This window comes from Mesoplodon densirostris, chromosome 5 (genome assembly GCF_025265405.1).
Source record: "Mesoplodon densirostris isolate mMesDen1 chromosome 5, mMesDen1 primary haplotype, whole genome shotgun sequence".
Taxonomy (NCBI): Eukaryota; Metazoa; Chordata; class Mammalia; order Artiodactyla; family Ziphiidae; genus Mesoplodon; species Mesoplodon densirostris.
This window is the reverse complement of record NC_082665.1, coordinates 128,725,699-128,747,191: the sequence shown is the minus strand read 5'-3', so window position 1 is coordinate 128,747,191 and position 21,493 is coordinate 128,725,699. Positions and strand designations below refer to the sequence as shown.

At 42.7% G+C, this 21,493-nt stretch overlaps 2 protein-coding genes across 2 annotated transcripts; both read right to left on the bottom strand.

The window, feature by feature from the left end:
* Window positions 1-955: 955 nt before the first annotated feature.
* On the bottom strand, window positions 956-1,744 carry LOC132490545 (proline-rich protein 23C-like). The gene has a single exon (XM_060098872.1). It carries the CDS (start codon window positions 1,742-1,744, stop codon window positions 956-958), a length of 789 nt encoding a protein of 262 aa, XP_059954855.1.
* A 13,031-nt stretch (window positions 1,745-14,775) lies between these two features.
* Window positions 14,776-15,564, bottom strand: LOC132490544 (proline-rich protein 23C-like). Its single transcript, XM_060098871.1, has one exon. It carries the CDS (start codon window positions 15,562-15,564, stop codon window positions 14,776-14,778), a length of 789 nt encoding a protein of 262 aa, XP_059954854.1.
* Window positions 15,565-21,493: the final 5,929 nt, after the last annotated feature.

Genomic DNA, 21,493 nt, shown 5'->3' with positions numbered 1-21,493 from the left:
TTGAGGTGCACGGGCTTCTCACTGCAGTGGCTTCTCTGGTGGCGAAGCATGGGCTGTAGGTGCGCGGGCTTCAGCTGTGGCTCATGGGCTTAGTTGCTCCACGGCATGTGGGATCTTCCCGGACCAGGGCTCGAACCCGTGTCCCCTGCATTAGCAGGCAGATTCTTAACCACTGCGCCACCAGGGAGGCCCCTAAATTAATGTTTTAAAAGTTAGAGGTTTGATTTACAAAAGAAAAAACTCGGGGTAGAATTTAGAAGGTATGGATAATGTGGAATAGCAGGAATGCAAACATTTTACATCAGTCTCTGAGTCAAAATAACCAGAGGAACAGATTCAAAAAGGAAATGTGTATCCTAATACATGCTGAAAACATCTGATAAAATCCAGCATTTATTCATAATGAAAAGTGAACTTGACTGGAAGAGAACTTCCTCAGGTTAAGAGGAAGCTATGAACAAACATCATACAATTATGTATAGTAACCATCACACTATTTTGCAGCTTTCCAGGAGAGCAGCTCAAAACACCAAGAAAGAGAAAAGCCATGGCTAAAAATCTTTATAAATTCATGGGAAAACATATAACATGAGAAATCCAGTTATTTATTGGTTTGGGGAGAAATAGGGTAGCAATAGGGTATGGTGCTGGAGAGAGTAGAATTTGAGAGAAAATAACTGACGCAAACGAGCGGGAATGGATAGGCCTGAGAATGATGTTTAAAATCTGAACACACACTGTCCGGTATCCCTGGGCAGATTTTCCATTTCAAAGCTGAGGTCTAGAGTCTGCTTTCTTTTCCTGACATAACTTCTCCTGCTACTATAGCCAGTCTGGAGGGGAAAAGGAGTTGTTGGCCCACGAGATGCTTAATTTCCAGGTTGTAGGACATTCAGTGTAAAAGACGCCGGGAAATGCATTGGGCCTCCAGTGTGTGTGTGTACCGGGGTGGAGTTCATTCGGGGAACAGACATCTCTGGGCCTTGCGCTTAGGACCATAAGGGCGTTGGGGGCGCTCGTGAGGACCCGGAATAGGAGAGGGAGGTAGAGGTTGGAGTGGTGAGTCCGGAAAGGGCTCCAGAAGGTGCATGTCCAGGTTGTCGTCGTGGTGAGGAGAGCCTTTCTCTGGACTAGGATTGGGCGCCCAAGGACAGGGCTCTGGGACAAAGCCCTGCGCGCTGGGTCCCGACACCCTTGCGGTGATGCTGCGGAGCTCAGCGACGGAGCCGGCTTCAGCCTCCATCCCAGGCGGCAGGAGCTCGGCATCTGCTTCCTCCCTGTTGACCTCTTCTTGGCGGGCGATCTCTGGGACAGCTGCGCAGAAGAATCCCGGCTCCAGGGCCATGTACTCCCCTGGAGCGCTCAGGAAAGCGGCCCGTTGCAGGCCCTGTCCCCACGGGCCTTCCACGCCCCAGCCCAGGAGGGCCTCGGGGACCAGCATGAGGATGTGATCTCCGAGAGACACTTGCAGCACGGACGTGGGCTCGGGCTCCAGCAGCACGTCGACGTCATCTAGGGGCAGGTGCAGGGCACAGCCGGCGGGCAGGACCACTACGGAAGTGAGCGCGTCCGCGGCCGGAGGTCCCGTCAGGTTGTCCAGGCTGGGCGCCGCCTCGGACTCGGACTCGGACTCGGGGCCCTCGGGCTCCTCCGTTCGGCGGCGCTTGGCGGGGCCGGGTCCTTCGGTCTGCGGTCCCCACCAGTCCGCAGGGTAGGCACTGGGGCTGCGGGACCGGCTGCCCATGACCTCGACCGACGGACGGCGCCCCCGGGGCCTGGCAGAGGGCGAGGGCCGCGCTCGATCCTGCACGCTGTGACGGGTTTCAACGACGGCTGAGGCAAGCCGGGGCGGGGCGGCGCGATGCGGGGACGGCAGGACGGCGCGGTACGGGACGAGTCCTCGGAGCTCCGGGGCTGCCTCCTGCAGTTGGTCCTGCAGTTCAGGTTTCTAAGGGAACGGCGTCTGGCGCGGGGCTGGGGCTGGCGCCTTCGAATCTTCAGCTCGTCACGCCGATTCGTCTACGCAACAGACAGCGAGAGATGTTACAGGTGAAGCCAGTGGAATCCTAGTCGCAAAATGTCACGCTAAGCTCCGCCCCCTCCAAGGCTCCGCCCCGTAGACCTCGCGGTATCTGTGCTGCCCAACAGCCGGGGCTGTGGTTGGTAGAAAGCTACTGTTAAAGTCCTCCAGGGGCCAGAATACTCGTGTCCTTCATTTTTAGAGAAAAAAAGATACACCGCAAATGGAACTTTAAATATTAATCACCTTTAAGGTTAATATTTTCCTTTGATTTCAGGCATTCTAGAGAAAAAAACCACTCAAATAGACCACCCCCTTGGCAACATAAAACGGACCTATCTAAATGTTCCATGAAGTTCCTTTAATGCTTGGCCTATCATTTCAGAAGTAAATGGAAAATACTCATATATGTTTAGGTAAAGTTCTGTCTTAATAGTAAAATATTTGTGGCAGTTGCTTCCTGAAGATAAAAGCTGTTATAAAATTAAAACAATCTTAGTATAATTAAATTGTTTTATTCAGTATTTATTATATGTCAACCATTCTACTGAGGTTTAAAAAATGATCTTTATTTATTTCATTTTATTTTATTTTATTTATTTATTTATTTTGCGGTACGCGGGCCTCTCACTGTTGTGGCCTCTCCCATTTCGGAGCACAGGCTCCAGACGTGCTGGCTCAGTGGGCATGGTTCACGGGCCAACCGCTCCGCGGCATGCAGGATCTTCCCGGACCGGGGCACGAACCCGTGTTCCCTGCGTCGGCAGGCGGACCCTCAACCACTGCACCACCAGGGAAGCCCTGATCATGTTTTTGAAAAAGTTTTTTATTTTTATGTATTTTTGGCTGCGTTGGGTCTTTGTTGCTGCTTGCGGGCTTTCTCTAGTTGCGGCGAGCGGGGGCTAGTCTTCGCTGCGGTGCACAGGCTTCTCGTTGCGGTGGCTTCTCTTTGTTGCGGAGCACGGGCTCTAGGCACACGGGCTTCTGTAGTTGTGGCACGCAGGCTCAGTAGTCGTGGTTCTTGGGCTCTAGAGTGCAGGGTCAGGAGTTACGGCACATGGGCTTAGTTGCTCCACGGCTTGTGGGATCTTCCCGGACCAGGGCTCGAACCCATGTCCCCTGCATTGGCAGGCGGATTCTTAAGTATTGCGCCACCAGGGAAGTCCTGGTGGCGCAGTACTTAAGGTATGTACTAAAAGCTGTACACTTTTAATATAAACAACTTGAGTTTGTAGATAAGTATACACTCGTGAAACTATCACCACAATCAATACCATAAAAGTATCTATGACCTGCAAAAGTTTCTTCCTGCCCTCTTTGGAAAAAAAAATGATCTTTTTTACTTTTCACAACACCTGAAGCTCAGAGTGGTCAAGTGAGGTTTCAAGAATTAAATATGTACCAAGTTTGTGTTAGATATAGGCATCCAATGCAGACTTCTCTGGTTTTAAATCATGAACTCTTAACTCATACATTTATTGCATACACCTAAGAGTGAATTACTAATTGGTCCTGTGTGTGTGTTTTCAAGTTAATAGGTAGGGACATCCCTGGTGACGCAGTGGTTAAGAATCTGCCTGCCAATGCAGGGGACACGGGTTTGGTCCCTGATCTGGGAAGACCCCACATGCTGCAGAGCAGCAAAACTACTGAAGCCCTTGTGCCTAGAGCCTGTGCTCTGCAACAAGAGAAGCCACTGCAATGAGAAGCCCATGCACTGCAACCAAGAGTAGCCCCTGCTGGCCTCAACTAGATAAAAGCCAGCATGCAGCACCGAAGACCAGACACAGCCAAAAATAAATAGATAAATAAATAAACAAACAAATAAATAAATTTAAAAATTATTAAAACAATTAAAAAAATGTTAATAGGTAACGCCTTCCTCTTTTTGTTTTTCTCAAACTATTTTTCACAGTTTAAACTCCTGTGAGCAGAGTATGTTTCCATTTCATTACATCCTTGTAAACATTTCTTATTGATAGACTCTTAACTGTTTTCCAACCTGGTGTAGTAAAATGCTACATCATTGTGTTTTCATTTTGCATTTCTGATTGCCAGTCAAGGTGGATCATTTTTTTCATATGCTTATTAGCCAATATTATATTTAATTCTTTGAAATAGTCCCATCTTCTTTTTTTTTGACTTAAAAAAATTAGGTTTCAACTTTTCCTCCAACTTTTTGCAGTGCTGGTTCCTTCTTCAAAGACCAACTCTGAGGGCACTTTCTTGAAAAGGGCATTTCTGACCATTTTGTTTGGAATGGTTTCTTCACTTACTCTCTATCTCATCCCTCTCTCTATGGCCTTCATAGTATTACCACATTCTGTAAATAAACAAAATATTGTTTAAAGACATTGGGGTTCAGTCATACTACTACCAGTCACTTATCAAATGTATGTGTAGCAAATGTCTCTATCACAGCCTTTGAAGACTTTAGCACTTGATTCACTGTAATTCTCACTCACTCCATACCTGCTGTAATTTGTGGTGAGTTTAATATTGTCATGGATCCCTCCTGCCCCCACATCTTGGCTTCTCAGTTCTCTTCCTCTTCAGTAATTTTGTCCTCCCTCCTACCTCTTTGGCTCACACTCTTTACCTTGTCATTATGAAACTTATATGGTAGTCATCAGTTACATCCATTAGACTATAACTTAATTAGTAAATAGTAAACTGTAGACTGCCTTCACTGGTCAAGCTCACTTTAACTGTTTTTACAAAAACTTGCATATCCTCCCAGCATCATGTAGCCTAAACAGTAAGTTACAAGGCCTCTTCACGACCCGTATAGATAAGTACCTCTGATGTAACAGTGTTATGGTGTTTGCCCGAGTTGTTTTTTTGGAACTTGGAGTCAGTTGTCCAGTTTGAACTTCAGCTGGTTAAGACTGGTTGGGACAACCGACTCTCCCCTCGGGCATGCGAGAGTGTCTGATCGGTGGCCATTTGATGTCAGAGGGCCGAAACCTCCACCCTAAGAATATGCTAATGTCGCCATTTTCTGAACATGCATCCTCTGAAGAAGCATGTAGCTTAGTTGCACCTGCCGAGAATAACGATACATCTTTTTTTAAAATTTTATTTATTTATTTTATTTATTTATTTTTGGGTGCGTTGGGTCTTCGTTGCTGCATGTGGGCTTTCTCTATTTGCAGTGAGCGGGGGCTTCTCTTCGTTGCAGTGTGCAGGCCTCTCATTGCGGTGGCTTCTCTTGTTGTGGAACACGGACACTAGGAGCGTGGGCTTCAGCAGTTGTGGCAAACGGGCTCAGTAGTTGTGGCACGCAGGCTCTAGAGTGCAGGCTCAGTACTTGTGGCTCAAGGGCTTAGTTGCTCTGAGGCATGTGGGATCTTCCCAGACTAGGGCTTGAACCCATTTCCCCTGCATTGGTAGGCCGATTCTTTTTTGTTTCTTTTTTTTTTTTTTTTGGTAGGCGGATTCTTAACCACTGTGCCACCAGGGAAGTCCCGACCTCATCTTTTTCTTATTTCCAGTCACCTTTCCCCACACTCCCTGCACCTCAGGCCACCCTAATTCTTTATTCAGTAAACATCCCTAGCCCCTGGCCTTTGGGGAGATGGATTTGAGATTTGTTCTCCTTTCTCCTTGCTTGACTGCCATGTGAATAAACTCTTCCTCTGCTGCAAACCTCTCTATCTCAGATTTGGGCTTTCTGTGTGTGAGGCAAATGAACGTGGCTCAGTAACAATTACTCCAAATTGTGTCCCCCTCTATAATCACAATTTAAAAGATTTATTCTCAGAGGAGTGGCTACCTCCTAAATTTCTAGCTTAGCCCTTTACATATCCAAACTCCATCAATCCTTATGCCCTTCTGGAAAAATTCATCTTTTCAGTGAAACTTAAACTATCAGTTCTTCCCTTCCCTCCATAACTGGAACTTAAATTCCACAGATAGTCATTTTAATCATTGCTATATTTATATCTTTTTTAAAAATTATTATTTATTGAGGTAACATTTGTTTATAACATTATATAAGTTTCATATGGACAACATTATATTTCTACTTCTGTACACACTACAGCATGCTCACCAACAAAGATTTAGTTTGTATAGTCACCACAGAGTTGGTCCTCTTTATCCATTTCATCCTTTCCCCTCTGGTAGCCACTACTCTGTTCTCTGTATCTACATGTTTGTTTTGGTTTGGTGTGGTTTGTTCATTTACTTTGTATGTTTTTTTAAAAAAAATTTTATTCCATATCTATGTGAAATCATATGGTATTTGGCTTTCTCTAGCTGACTTACTTCACTTAGCATAATACTCTCAGTGTCCATCTATGCTGTGGCAAATGGCAAGATTTTATTTGTTTTCTATGGCTGTATCTATATTGTATATATTGTGTTTCACATGTTCTTTATTCATTTATTGGTTGATGGGCACTGCGGTTGTTGCTATATCTTGACTATTGTAAATAATGCTGCAATGAGCTTGAGGGTGCATAAGTGTTTTCAAGTTAGTGTTTTCATATACTTTGGATAAGTACTCAGAAGTGGGATAGCTGGATCATATGGTAGTTCTATTCCTGAATTTCTAAGGAATCTTCATACTGTTCTCCATAGTGGCTGTGCCAGTTTACATTCCCACCGACACCGCATGAGGGCTCACTTTTCTCCACGTACTCGCCAACACTTTTAATTTCTTGCCTTTTGATAAAAGCCATTCTAACCGGTATGAAGTGATATCTCATTGTGGGTTTTTTTTTTTTTAGTTTTTTAAAAATTGAGGTATAATGGAGTTACAGTGTTATGTTTCAGGTGTACAACATAATGATGAACAATTCCTAAAGATTATACTCCATTTATAGTTATTATAAAATACTGGCTATGGGCCCTTGCCTGGAGGTCCAGTGGTTAAGACTCCATGCTTCCACTGCAGGGGGCCCGGGTTCAGTCCCTGTTCAGGGAACTAAGATCCCCGTGTGCTGCGGGGTACGGCCAAAAAATAAATATTGGCTGTATTCCCTGTGTTGTACAATATATCCTTGTAGCTTAATTACTTTAAACATAGTAGTTTATACCTCTTCATCTCTTACCCCTATCTTGCCTCTCCCCACTTGTAACCACTAGTTTGTTCTCTATATCTGTGAATCTGTTTCTTTTTTGTTATATTCACTAGTTTGTTTTATTTTCTGGATTCCATGTTTAAGTGATAACATAACAGTATTTGTCTTTCTCTGTCTGACTTATTTCACTATGCATAATACCCTACAAGTCTATCCATGTTGTTGTAAATGACAAAATTTCACTCTTTTTCTATGGCTGAGTATATACATACACACAGACACACACATGCATATATATATCACATCACATCTTCTTTAGCTGTTCATCTGTTGATGGACACTTAGGTTGTTTCCATATTTTGGCTGTCATAAATAATGCTGCCATGAACATTCAGCTGCATGTATCTTTTCAAAGTAGTGTTTTTGTTTTCTTTGGATATATACCCAGGTGTGGAACTGCTGTATCAAATGGTAATTCTATTTAGTTTTTTGAGCAACCTCCACACTGTTTTCCACAGTGGCTGCACCAATTCACATTCCCACCAACAGTGTACGGGGGTTCCCTTTATTTCACAACCTAGCCAACATTCGTTATTTGTGGTCGTTTTGATGTTAGGTGTTCTTACAGGTGTGAGGTGGTATCTCATGGTGGTTTGATTTGTATTTCTCTGACGGTTAGTGATGTTGAGCATCTTTTCATGTGCCTGTTGGCCAACTGTTATGTCTTCTTTGGAAAAATGTCTGTTCACCTCTTCCGCCCATTTTTGTTAATTGATTTTTATTGGAGTGTAGTTGATTTACAATGTTGTGTTAGTTTCAGGTGTACAGCAAAGTGAATCAGTTATACATATATCCACTGTTTTTCAGATTCTGTTCCCATATACGTTATTACAGAGTACTGAGGAGAGTTGTATAAACTTTTTTTTTTACATCTTTATTGGAATATAATTGCTTTACAATGGTGTGTTAGTTTCTGCCTTATAACAAAGTGAATCAGTTATACATATACATATGTTCCCATATGTCTTCCCTCTTGCGTCTCCCTCCCTCCCACCCTCCCTATCCCACCCCTCTAGGTGGTCACAAAGCACTGAGCTGATCTCCCTGTGCTATGCGGCTGCTTCCCACTAGCTATCTGTTTTATATTTGGTAGTGTATATATGTCCATGCCTCTCTCTTGCTTTGTCAGAGCTTACCCTTGCCCCTCCCCATATCCTCAAGTCCATTCTGTAGTAGGTCTGTGTCTTTATTCCTGTCTTACCCCTGGGTACTTCATGACATTTTTTTCTTAAATTCCATATATATGTGTTAGCACATGGTATTTGTCTTTCTCTTTCTGACTGACTTCACTCTGTATGACAGACTCCAGGTCCATCCACCTCATTACAGATAGCTCAATTTCGTTTCTTTTTATGGCTGTGTAATATTCCATTGTATATATGTGCCACATCTTCTTTATCCATTCATCCAATGATGGACACTTAGGTTGTTTCCATCTCTGGGGTATTGTAAATAGAGCTGCAATGAATATTTTGGTACATGACTCCTTTTGAATTATGGTTTTCTCAGGGTATATGCCCAGTAGTGGGATTGCTGGGTCATATGGTAGTTCTATTTGTAGTTTTTTAAGGAACCTCCATACTGTTCTCCATAGTGGCTGTACCAATTCACATTCCGACCAGCAGTACAAGAGTGTTCCCTTTTCTCCACGCCCTCTCCAGCATTTATTATTTCTAGACTTTTAGATGATGGCCATTCTGACTGGTGTGATATGATATCTCATTGTAGTTTTGATTTGCATTTCTCTAAAGATTAATGACGTTGAGCATTCTTTCATGTGTTTGTTGGCAGTCTGTATATCTTCTTTGGAGAAATGTCTATTTAGGACTTCTGCCCATTTTTGGATTGGGTTGTTTGTTTGTTTTCTATTGAGCTGCATGCGGTGCTTATAAATTTTGGAGATTAATCCTTTGTCAGTTGCTTCATTTGCAAATATTTTCTCCCATTCTGAGGGTTGTCTTTTGGTCTTGTTTATGGTTTCCTTTGCTGTGCAAAACCTTTGAAGTTTCATTAGGTCACATTTGTTTATTTTTGTTTTTGTTTCCATTTCTCTAGGAGGTGGGTCAAAAAGGATCTTGCTGTGGTTTATGTCATAGAGTGTTCTGCCTATATTTTCCTCTAAGAGTTTGATAGTTTCTGGCCTTACATTGAGGTCTTTAATCCATTTTGAGCTTATTTTGGTGTATGGTATTAGGGAGTGATCTAATCTCATACTTTTACATGTCCCTGTCCAGTTTTCCCAGCACTTCTTATTGAAGAGGCTGTCCTTTCTCCACTGTACATCCCTGCCTCCTTTATCAAAGATAAGGTGACCATATGTGCGTGGGTTTATCTCTGGGCTTTCTATCCTGTTCCTTCTGCCCATTTTTAAATCAGGTTGTTTGCTTTTTCCTATTGAGTTGTATGAGCTGTTTATATATTTTGGATATTAACTCCTTATTGGTCATCTCATTCCCAAATATTTTCCCCCATTCAGTAGGTTGTCTTTTCATTTTGTTGATGGTTTCCTTTGCTGTGTGAAAACTTTTAGGTTTAATTAGGTCCCATTTGTTTATTTTGGCTTTTGTTTCCTTTGCCTTAGGAGACAGATTAAAAAAATATACAGTAAAGATAGAAAATCAACCATGTACAAAGCTAGTAGGAAGGTTAAAAGCCAAAAGTAGTAATATCATCTGTATCTACAGTAAGCAGTTTGGGGATACACAAAATAATTAGATGTAAAATATGATGTCAAAAACAGTAATCATAAGGGGAGGAGAGTACAATTGTAGGGTTGTTAAATGCATTTGAGATTTGAGATCAGCAACTTAAAACAATCACATATAACAATATATCACTGTATATAAACTTCATGATAGACACAAACAGAAAAATCTATAATAGATGCACACAGAAAAAAGAGGAAAGAATTTGAACATGACATTAAAGATAGTCATCAAATCACAAGACAAAAGAATGAAAGAAGAAAGGAAGAAAAAAGCACTACAAAACAACGCCAAAACAATTAATAAAATGGCAATAAGAACATACACATCAATAATTATTAAAAGTAAATGGACTAAATGCTGCAATCAAAAGACATAGGGCGATAGATAAATAAGGACCTACTGTATGGCACAGGGAACTATATTCAATATCTTGTATATAATAACTTATAATGGAAAAGAATCTGAAAAAGAATATATACATATATAGATCACTTTGCTGTACACCTGAAACTAATACAACATTGTAAACCAACTATACTTCAATAAAAAGTTGTTTGTTTTGAAAAAAAAAAAGAGTGGCTGAATGGATGCAAAAGCAAGACCCATATATATGCTGCCTACAAGAGACTCACTTCAGATCTAAAGACACACACAGACTGAAACTGAGGGGATGGAAAAAGGTACTCCATGCAAAAGGAAATAAAAAGAAAGCTGGGGAGCAATACTTATATCAGACATAGACTTTAAGAGAAATAGACTTTTGTGGTTTTGATTTGCATTTCTCTAATAATTTGTGATGGTGAACATCTTTTCATGTGTCTAATGGCCATCTATGTCTTCTTTGGAAGATGTCCTGTACCCATTTTGGGGTTGTTTTATTTTTGTTGTTGTTGTGAGTTCTTTCTATATTTTGGATGTTAACCCCTTATTGGATATATGATTTGCAAGGATCTTCTTCCATTAGGTAGGTTCCCTTTTCATTTTGTTCCTGGTTTCCTTTACTCTGCAGAAACTTCTTAGTTTGATGTAATCCTATTTGTTTACTTTTGCTTGTGTTTCCCTTGCCTGAGGAGACACATAAGTGGAAAAGTGTTCTGCGCTCATGGATTGGAAGAAATAACATCGTTCAAATGTCTATATTACCTAAAGCAAACTTCAGATTCAATGCAATCTCTATCAAAGTCCCAAGGATATTTTTTGCAAAAATAGAATAAAAAAGTCTTAGATTTACATGAAAACCTAAGAGACCGTGAACAGCCAAAGCAATGCTGATAAAAAGAACAAAGTTGAAGGTATCACACTCTCTGAGTTAAAACTATATTATAAAGCTACAATAATCAAAACAGCATTATATTTGCAGAAAAGCAGATACATAGGTCAATGGAACATAATTGAGAACCTGGGAGTAAACCCATATATATATGGATAATTAATTCATGGCAAGGAAGCAAAGAGCGTATAATGGAAAAGGACAGTCTCTTCAATAAATGGTGACGGGGGAACTTCCCTGGTGGTGCAGTGGTTTAAAATCCATCTGCCCATGCAGGGGGACACGGGTTCAATTCCTGGTCTGGCAAGATCCCACATGCCACGGGGCAACTAAGCCCGTGTGCCACAACGACTGAGCCTGTTCTCTAGAGCCCACGAGCCACAACTACTGATCACCTGCTCTACAGCTACCGAAGCCCGTGTGCCTAGAGCCTGTGCTCCGCAACAAGAGAAGCCACTGCAATGAGAAGCCCATGGACTGCAATGAAGACCCAACGCAGCCAAAAATAAATAAATAAATAAATTTAGATTAAAAAATGGTGTTGGGAAAACTGGACAGCCACATGCTAAGAAAAAAAAAAAGAAACTAGACCACTATCTCACACCACACACAAAAGTCATCTCAAAATGCATTAAAGACTTCAGTGTAGGGCTTCCCTGGTGGCGCAGTGGTTGAGAGTCCGCCTGCCGATGCAGGGGACACGGGTTCGTGCCCCGGTCCGGGAAGATCCCACATGCCGCGGAGCGGCTGGGCCCGTGAGCCATGGCTGCTGAGCCTGCGCATCCGGAGCCTGTGCTCCGCAACGGGAGAGGCCACAACAGTGAGAGGCCCATGTACTGCAAAAAAAAAAAAAAAAAAAAAAAAAAAGGGCAGAAGACCTAAATAGACATTTCTCCAAAGAAGACATACAGAAGGCCAAAAAGCACATGAAAATATGCTCAATATCACTAATTACTAGACAAATGCAAATCAAACTACAATGAGGTATCACGTCACACTGGTCAGCATGAGCATCATTAAAAAGTCCACATATAATAAGTGCTGGAGAGGGTGTGGAGAAAAGGGAACTCTCCTACAGTGTTGAAGGGAATGTAAATTGGTGCAGCCATTATGGAGAACAGTATGGAGATTCCTTAAAAAACTAAAAAGAGTTGCTATATGGTCCAGCAGTCCCACTCCTGGGCAAATATCCCGAGAAAACTCTAATTTGAAAAGATACATGCACCCCAATATTCATAGTAGCACTATTTAAAATAGCCAACTGGCGACTTCCTTGGTGGTGCAGTGGTTAAGAATCTGCCTGCCAGTGCAGGGGACACAGGTTTGAGCCCTGGGCTGGGAAGACCCCACATGCCGCCAAGCAACTAAGCCCGTGTGCCACAACTACTGAAGCCCGCTAGCCTAGAGCCCACGAGCCACAGCTACTGAGCCCACATGCCACAATTACTGAGGCCCGTGCACCTAGAGCCCGTGCTCTGCAACAAGAGAAGCCATCGTAATGAGAAGCCTGTGCACTTCAACGAAGGGTAGCCCCCGCTCGCTGCAACTAGAGAAAGCCCACATGCAGCAACAAAACCCAACACAGCCCAAAATTAAATAAATAAATGAAAAAAAATACCCAAGACATGGAAGCAACCTAAATGTCTATCTACAGATGAATGGATAAAAAGATGTGGCATACCTATACAAAGGAATACTACTCAGCCATAAATGAGAATGAGATGATGCCATTTGTAGCAACATGGATGGACCTAGAGATTATCATACTAAGTGAAGTAAGTCAAAGAAAGGTAAATATCATATGATATCACTTGTAAGTGGAATCTAAAATATGATACAAATGAACTTATTTACAAAACAGAAATAGACTCACAGACATAGAAAACAACCTTATGTTTACCAAAGGGGAAAGAGGGTGGGGGAGAGATAAATTAGGAGTTTGGGATTAGCAGATATAAAACTATTATGTATTCAATGTAAAACAGATAAACAACAAGGTCCTACTGTATAGCACAGGGAACTATATTCAATATCCTGTAATAAACCATAACCATGTAAAAGAATATGGAAAAAATATATATAACTTTGCTGTACACCAGAAAGTAGCACAACAATGTAAATCAACTATACTTCAATTAAAAAATAAAATTAAATTAAAAAATGTGCTAATGAACAGCTGAATCAAATATAAAAGGAATAACAACTTGATTGGCAGAGACCTCTTGCCTGCAACAACAATAAAAAATGGCAGAACAATGGAGTAATGTCTTTAAAGTACTTAAATAACACTTTAGAATTAGGAATGAATATATAATAAAAATTTTCAGATATACAAGACTATGAGAGTGTACTACACAAAACATGTTGAGATTTACAAAACCAAGATAATTTGCTACACATAGGGTATAGTGGAAAGAACTATTAAAGTATATTCTTCAGCAAGAAGAAAATTGAGGCTAGACTTTGAGAGTGGAATATAAGAATAAAAAGGTAGAGAGGAAATGGTTAAAGCATGTTGGTGAATATAAATAGTATTGATGTTTAAAAAAACTGAAACCATCTTGTCTTCAGCTTTACCTGTAGATTTTATTTCTTTTATAAAAATGTGAAACAAATATGGTAATTAATTAATGTTTTATTTTTAAATTTTTAAATTTATTTATTTTTGGCTGCATTGGGTCTTTGTTGCTGAGCACGGGCTTTCTCTGGTTGCGGTGAGCGGGGGCTGCTCTTCGTTGAGGTGCACGGGCTTCTCACTGCAGTGGCTTCTCTGGTGGCGAAGCATGGGCTGTAGGTGCGCGGGCTTCAGCTGTGGCTCATGGGCTTAGTTGCTCCACGGCATGTGGGATCTTCCCGGACCAGGGCTCGAACCCGTGTCCCCTGCATTAGCAGGCAGATTCTTAACCACTGCGCCACCAGGGAGGCCCCTAAATTAATGTTTTAAAAGTTAGAGGTTTGATTTACAAAAGAAAAAACTCGGGGTAGAATTTAGAAGGTATGGATAATGTGGAATAGCAGGAATGCAAACATTTTACATCAGTCTCTGAGTCAAAATAACCAGAGGAACAGATTCAAAAAGGAAATGTGTATCCTAATACATGCTGAAAACATCTGATAAAATCCAGCATTTATTCATAATGAAAAGTGAACTTGACTGGAAGAGAACTTCCTCAGGTTAAGAGGAAGCTATGAACAAACATCATACAATTATGTATAGTAACCATCACACTATTTTGCAGCTTTCCAGGAGAGCAGCTCAAAACACCAAGAAAGAGAAAAGCCATGGCTAAAAATCTTTATAAATTCATGGGAAAACATATAACATGAGAAATCCAGTTATTTATTGGTTTGGGGAGAAATAGGGTAGCAATAGGGTATGGTGCTGGAGAGAGTAGAATTTGAGAGAAAATAACTGACGCAAACGAGCGGGAATGGATAGGCCTGAGAATGATGTTTAAAATCTGAACACACACTGTCCGGTATCCCTGGGCAGATTTTCCATTTCAAAGCTGAGGTCTAGAGTCTGCTTTCTTTTCCTGACATAACTTCTCCTGCTACTATAGCCAGTCTGGAGGGGAAAAGGAGTTGTTGGCCCACGAGATGCTTAATTTCCAGGTTGTAGGACATTCAGTGTAAAAGACGCCGGGAAATGCATTGGGCCTCCAGTGTGTGTGTGTACCGGGGTGGAGTTCATTCGGGGAACAGACATCTCTGGGCCTTGCGCTTAGGACCATAAGGGCGTTGGGGGCGCTCGTGAGGACCCGGAATAGGAGAGGGAGGTAGAGGTTGGAGTGGTGAGTCCGGAAAGGGCTCCAGAAGGTGCATGTCCAGGTTGTCGTCGTGGTGAGGAGAGCCTTTCTCTGGACTAGGATTGGGCGCCCAAGGACAGGGCTCTGGGACAAAGCCCTGCGCGCTGGGTCCCGACACCCTTGCGGTGATGCTGCGGAGCTCAGCGACGGAGCCGGCTTCAGCCTCCATCCCAGGCGGCAGGAGCTCGGCATCTGCTTCCTCCCTGTTGACCTCTTCTTGGCGGGCGATCTCTGGGACAGCTGCGCAGAAGAATCCCGGCTCCAGGGCCATGTACTCCCCTGGAGCGCTCAGGAAAGCGGCCCGTTGCAGGCCCTGTCCCCACGGGCCTTCCACGCCCCAGCCCAGGAGGGCCTCGGGGACCAGCATGAGGATGTGATCTCCGAGAGACACTTGCAGCACGGACGTGGGCTCGGGCTCCAGCAGCACGTCGACGTCATCTAGGGGCAGGTGCAGGGCACAGCCGGCGGGCAGGACCACTACGGAAGTGAGCGCGTCCGCGGCCGGAGGTCCCGTCAGGTTGTCCAGGCTGGGCGCCGCCTCGGACTCGGACTCGGACTCGGGGCCCTCGGGCTCCTCCGTTCGGCGGCGCTTGGCGGGGCCGGGTCCTTCGGTCTGCGGTCCCCACCAGTCCGCAGGGTAGGCACTGGGGCTGCGGGACCGGCTGCCCATGACCTCGACCGACGGACGGCGCCCCCGGGGCCTGGCAGAGGGCGAGGGCCGCGCTCGATCCTGCACGCTGTGACGGGTTTCAACGACGGCTGAGGCAAGCCGGGGCGGGGCGGCGCGATGCGGGGACGGCAGGACGGCGCGGTACGGGACGAGTCCTCGGAGCTCCGGGGCTGCCTCCTGCAGTTGGTCCTGCAGTTCAGGTTTCTAAGGGAACGGCGTCTGGCGCGGGGCTGGGGCTGGCGCCTTCGAATCTTCAGCTCGTCACGCCGATTCGTCTACGCAACAGACAGCGAGAGATGTTACAGGTGAAGCCAGTGGAATCCTAGTCGCAAAATGTCACGCTAAGCTCCGCCCCCTCCAAGGCTCCGCCCCGTAGACCTCGCGGTATCTGTGCTGCCCAACAGCCGGGGCTGTGGTTGGTAGAAAGCTACTGTTAAAGTCCTCCAGGGGCCAGAATACTCGTGTCCTTCATTTTTAGAGAAAAAAAGATACACCGCAAATGGAACTTTAAATATTAATCACCTTTAAGGTTAATATTTTCCTTTGATTTCAGGCATTCTAGAGAAAAAAACCACTCAAATAGACCACCCCCTTGGCAACATAAAACGGACCTATCTAAATGTTCCATGAAGTTCCTTTAATGCTTGGCCTATCATTTCAGAAGTAAATGGAAAATACTCATATATGTTTAGGTAAAGTTCTGTCTTAATAGTAAAATATTTGTGGCAGTTGCTTCCTGAAGATAAAAGCTGTTATAAAATTAAAACAATCTTAGTATAATTAAATTGTTTTATTCAGTATTTATTATATGTCAACCATTCTACTGAGGTTTAAAAAATGATCTTTATTTATTTCATTTTATTTTATTTTATTTATTTATTTATTTTGCGGTACGCGGGCCTCTCACTGTTGTGGCCTCTCCCATTTCGGAGCACAGGCTCCAGACGTGCTGGCTCAGTGGGCATGGTTCACGGGCCAACCGCTCCGCGGCATGCAGGATCTTCCCGGACCGGGGCACGAACCCGTGTTCCCTGCGTCGGCAGGCGGACCCTCAACCACTGCACCACCAGGGAAGCCCTGATCATGTTTTTGAAAAAGTTTTTTATTTTTATGTATTTTTGGCTGCGTTGGGTCTTTGTTGCTGCTTGCGGGCTTTCTCTAGTTGCGGCGAGCGGGGGCTAGTCTTCGCTGCGGTGCACAGGCTTCTCGTTGCGGTGGCTTCTCTTTGTTGCGGAGCACGGGCTCTAGGCACACGGGCTTCTGTAGTTGTGGCACGCAGGCTCAGTAGTCGTGGTTCTTGGGCTCTAGAGTGCAGGGTCAGGAGTTACGGCACATGGGCTTAGTTGCTCCACGGCTTGTGGGATCTTCCCGGACCAGGGCTCGAACCCATGTCCCCTGCATTGGCAGGCGGATTCTTAAGTATTGCGCCACCAGGGAAGTCCTGGTGGCGCAGTACTTAAGGTATGTACTAAAAGCTGTACACTTTTAATATAAACAACTTGAGTTTGTAGATAAGTATACACTCGTGAAACTATCACCACAATCAATACCATAAAAGTATCTATGACCTGCAAAAGTTTCTTCCTGCCCTCTTTGGAAAAAAAAATGATCTTTTTTACTTTTCACAACACCTGAAGCTCAGAGTGGTCAAGTGAGGTTTCAAGAATTAAATATGTACCAAGTTTGTGTTAGATATAGGCATCCAATGCAGACTTCTCTGGTTTTAAATCATGAACTCTTAACTCATACATTTATTGCATACACCTAAGAGTGAATTACTAATTGGTCCTGTGTGTGTGTTTTCAAGTTAATAGGTAGGGACATCCCTGGTGACGCAGTGGTTAAGAATCTGCCTGCCAATGCAGGGGACACGGGTTTGGTCCCTGATCTGGGAAGACCCCACATGCTGCAGAGCAGCAAAACTACTGAAGCCCTTGTGCCTAGAGCCTGTGCTCTGCAACAAGAGAAGCCACTGCAATGAGAAGCCCATGCACTGCAACCAAGAGTAGCCCCTGCTGGCCTCAACTAGATAAAAGCCAGCATGCAGCACCGAAGACCAGACACAGCCAAAAATAAATAGATAAATAAATAAACAAACAAATAAATAAATTTAAAAATTATTAAAACAATTAAAAAAATGTTAATAGGTAACGCCTTCCTCTTTTTGTTTTTCTCAAACTATTTTTCACAGTTTAAACTCCTGTGAGCAGAGTATGTTTCCATTTCATTACATCCTTGTAAACATTTCTTATTGATAGACTCTTAACTGTTTTCCAACCTGGTGTAGTAAAATGCTACATCATTGTGTTTTCATTTTGCATTTCTGATTGCCAGTCAAGGTGGATCATTTTTTTCATATGCTTATTAGCCAATATTATATTTAATTCTTTGAAATAGTCCCATCTTCTTTTTTTTTGACTTAAAAAAATTAGGTTTCAACTTTTCCTCCAACTTTTTGCAGTGCTGGTTCCTTCTTCAAAGACCAACTCTGAGGGCACTTTCTTGAAAAGGGCATTTCTGACCATTTTGTTTGGAATGGTTTCTTCACTTACTCTCTATCTCATCCCTCTCTCTATGGCCTTCATAGTATTACCACATTCTGTAAATAAACAAAATATTGTTTAAAGACATTGGGGTTCAGTCATACTACTACCAGTCACTTATCAAATGTATGTGTAGCAAATGTCTCTATCACAGCCTTTGAAGACTTTAGCACTTGATTCACTGTAATTCTCACTCACTCCATACCTGCTGTAATTTGTGGTGAGTTTAATATTGTCATGGATCCCTCCTGCCCCCACATCTTGGCTTCTCAGTTCTCTTCCTCTTCAGTAATTTTGTCCTCCCTCCTACCTCTTTGGCTCACACTCTTTACCTTGTCATTATGAAACTTATATGGTAGTCATCAGTTACATCCATTAGACTATAACTTAATTAGTAAATAGTAAACTGTAGACTGCCTTCACTGGTCAAGCTCACTTTAACTGTTTTTACAAAAACTTGCATATCCTCCCAGCATCATGTAGCCTAAACAGTAAGTTACAAGGCCTCTTCACGACCCGTATAGATAAGTACCTCTGATGTAACAGTGTTATGGTGTTTGCCCGAGTTGTTTTTTTGGAACTTGGAGTCAGTTGTCCAGTTTGAACTTCAGCTGGTTAAGACTGGTTGGGACAACCGACTCTCCCCTCGGGCATGCGAGAGTGTCTGATCGGTGGCCATTTGATGTCAGAGGGCCGAAACCTCCACCCTAAGAATATGCTAATGTCGCCATTTTCTGAACATGCATCCTCTGAAGAAGCATGTAGCTTAGTTGCACCTGCCGAGAATAACGATACATCTTTTTTTAAAATTTTATTTATTTATTTTATTTATTTATTTTTGGGTGCGTTGGGTCTTCGTTGCTGCATGTGGGCTTTCTCTATTTGCAGTGAGCGGGGGCTTCTCTTCGTTGCAGTGTGCAGGCCTCTCATTGCGGTGGCTTCTCTTGTTGTGGAACACGGACACTAGGAGCGTGGGCTTCAGCAGTTGTGGCAAACGGGCTCAGTAGTTGTGGCACGCAGGCTCTAGAGTGCAGGCTCAGTACTTGTGGCTCAAGGGCTTAGTTGCTCTGAGGCATGTGGGATCTTCCCAGACTAGGGCTTGAACCCATTTCCCCTGCATTGGTAGGCCGATTCTTTTTTGTTTCTTTTTTTTTTTTTTTTGGTAGGCGGATTCTTAACCACTGTGCCACCAGGGAAGTCCCGACCTCATCTTTTTCTTATTTCCAGTCACCTTTCCCCACACTCCCTGCACCTCAGGCCACCCTAATTCTTTATTCAGTAAACATCCCTAGCCCCTGGCCTTTGGGGAGATGGATTTGAGATTTGTTCTCCTTTCTCCTTGCTTGACTGCCATGTGAATAAACTCTTCCTCTGCTGCAAACCTCTCTATCTCAGATTTGGGCTTTCTGTGTGTGAGGCAAATGAACGTGGCTCAGTAACAATTACTCCAAATTGTGTCCCCCTCTATAATCACAATTTAAAAGATTTATTCTCAGAGGAGTGGCTACCTCCTAAATTTCTAGCTTAGCCCTTTACATATCCAAACTCCATCAATCCTTATGCCCTTCTGGAAAAATTCATCTTTTCAGTGAAACTTAAACTATCAGTTCTTCCCTTCCCTCCATAACTGGAACTTAAATTCCACAGATAGTCATTTTAATCATTGCTATATTTATATCTTTTTTAAAAATTATTATTTATTGAGGTAACATTTGTTTATAACATTATATAAGTTTCATATGGACAACATTATATTTCTACTTCTGTACACACTACAGCATGCTCACCAACAAAGATTTAGTTTGTATAGTCACCACAGAGTTGGTCCTCTTTATCCATTTCATCCTTTCCCCTCTGGTAGCCACTACTCTGTTCTCTGTATCTACATGTTTGTTTTGGTTTGGTGTGGTTTGTTCATTTACTTTGTATGTTTTTTTAAAAAAAATTTTATTCCATATCTATGTGAAATCATATGGTATTTGGCTTTCTCTAGCTGACTTACTTCACTTAGCATAATACTCTCAGTGTCCATCTATGCTGTGGCAAATGGCAAGATTTTATTTGTTTTCTATGGCTGTATCTATATTGTATATATTGTGTTTCACATGTTCTTTATTCATTTATTGGTTGATGGGCACTGCGGTTGTTGCTATATCTTGACTATTGTAAATAATGCTGCAATGAGCTTGAGGGTGCATAAGTGTTTTCAAGTTAGTGTTTTCATATACTTTGGATAAGTACTCAGAAGTGGGATAGCTGGATCATATGGTAGTTCTATTCCTGAATTTCTAAGGAATCTTCATACTGTTCTCCATAGTGGCTGTGCCAGTTTACATTCCCACCGACACCGCATGAGGGCTCACTTTTCTCCACGTACTCGCCAACACTTTTAATTTCTTGCCTTTTGATAAAAGCCATTCTAACCGGTATGAAGTGATATCTCATTGTGGGTTTTTTTTTTTTAGTTTTTTAAAAATTGAGGTATAATGGAGTTACAGTGTTATGTTTCAGGTGTACAACATAATGATGAACAATTCCTAAAGATTATACTCCATTTATAGTTATTATAAAATACTGGCTATGGGCCCTTGCCTGGAGGTCCAGTGGTTAAGACTCCATGCTTCCACTGCAGGGGGCCCGGGTTCAGTCCCTGTTCAGGGAACTAAGATCCCCGTGTGCTGCGGGGTACGGCCAAAAAATAAATATTGGCTGTATTCCCTGTGTTGTACAATATATCCTTGTAGCTTAATTACTTTAAACATAGTAGTTTATACCTCTTCATCTCTTACCCCTATCTTGCCTCTCCCCACTTGTAACCACTAGTTTGTTCTCTATATCTGTGAATCTGTTTCTTTTTTGTTATATTCACTAGTTTGTTTTATTTTCTGGATTCCATGTTTAAGTGATAACATAACAGTATTTGTCTTTCTCTGTCTGACTTATTTCACTATGCATAATACCCTACAAGTCTATCCATGTTGTTGTAAATGACAAAATTTCACTCTTTTTCTATGGCTGAGTATATACATACACACAGACACACACATGCATATATATATCACATCACATCTTCTTTAGCTGTTCATCTGTTGATGGACACTTAGGTTGTTTCCATATTTTGGCTGTCATAAATAATGCTGCCATGAACATTCAGCTGCATGTATCTTTTCAAAGTAGTGTTTTTGTTTTCTTTGGATATATACCCAGGTGTGGAACTGCTGTATCAAATGGTAATTCTATTTAGTTTTTTGAGGAACCTCCACACTGTTTTCCACAGTGGCTGCACCAATTCACATTCCCACCAACAGTGTACGGGGGTTCCCTTTATTTCACAACCTAGCCAACATTCGTTATTTGTGGTCGTTTTGATGTTAGGTGTTCTTACA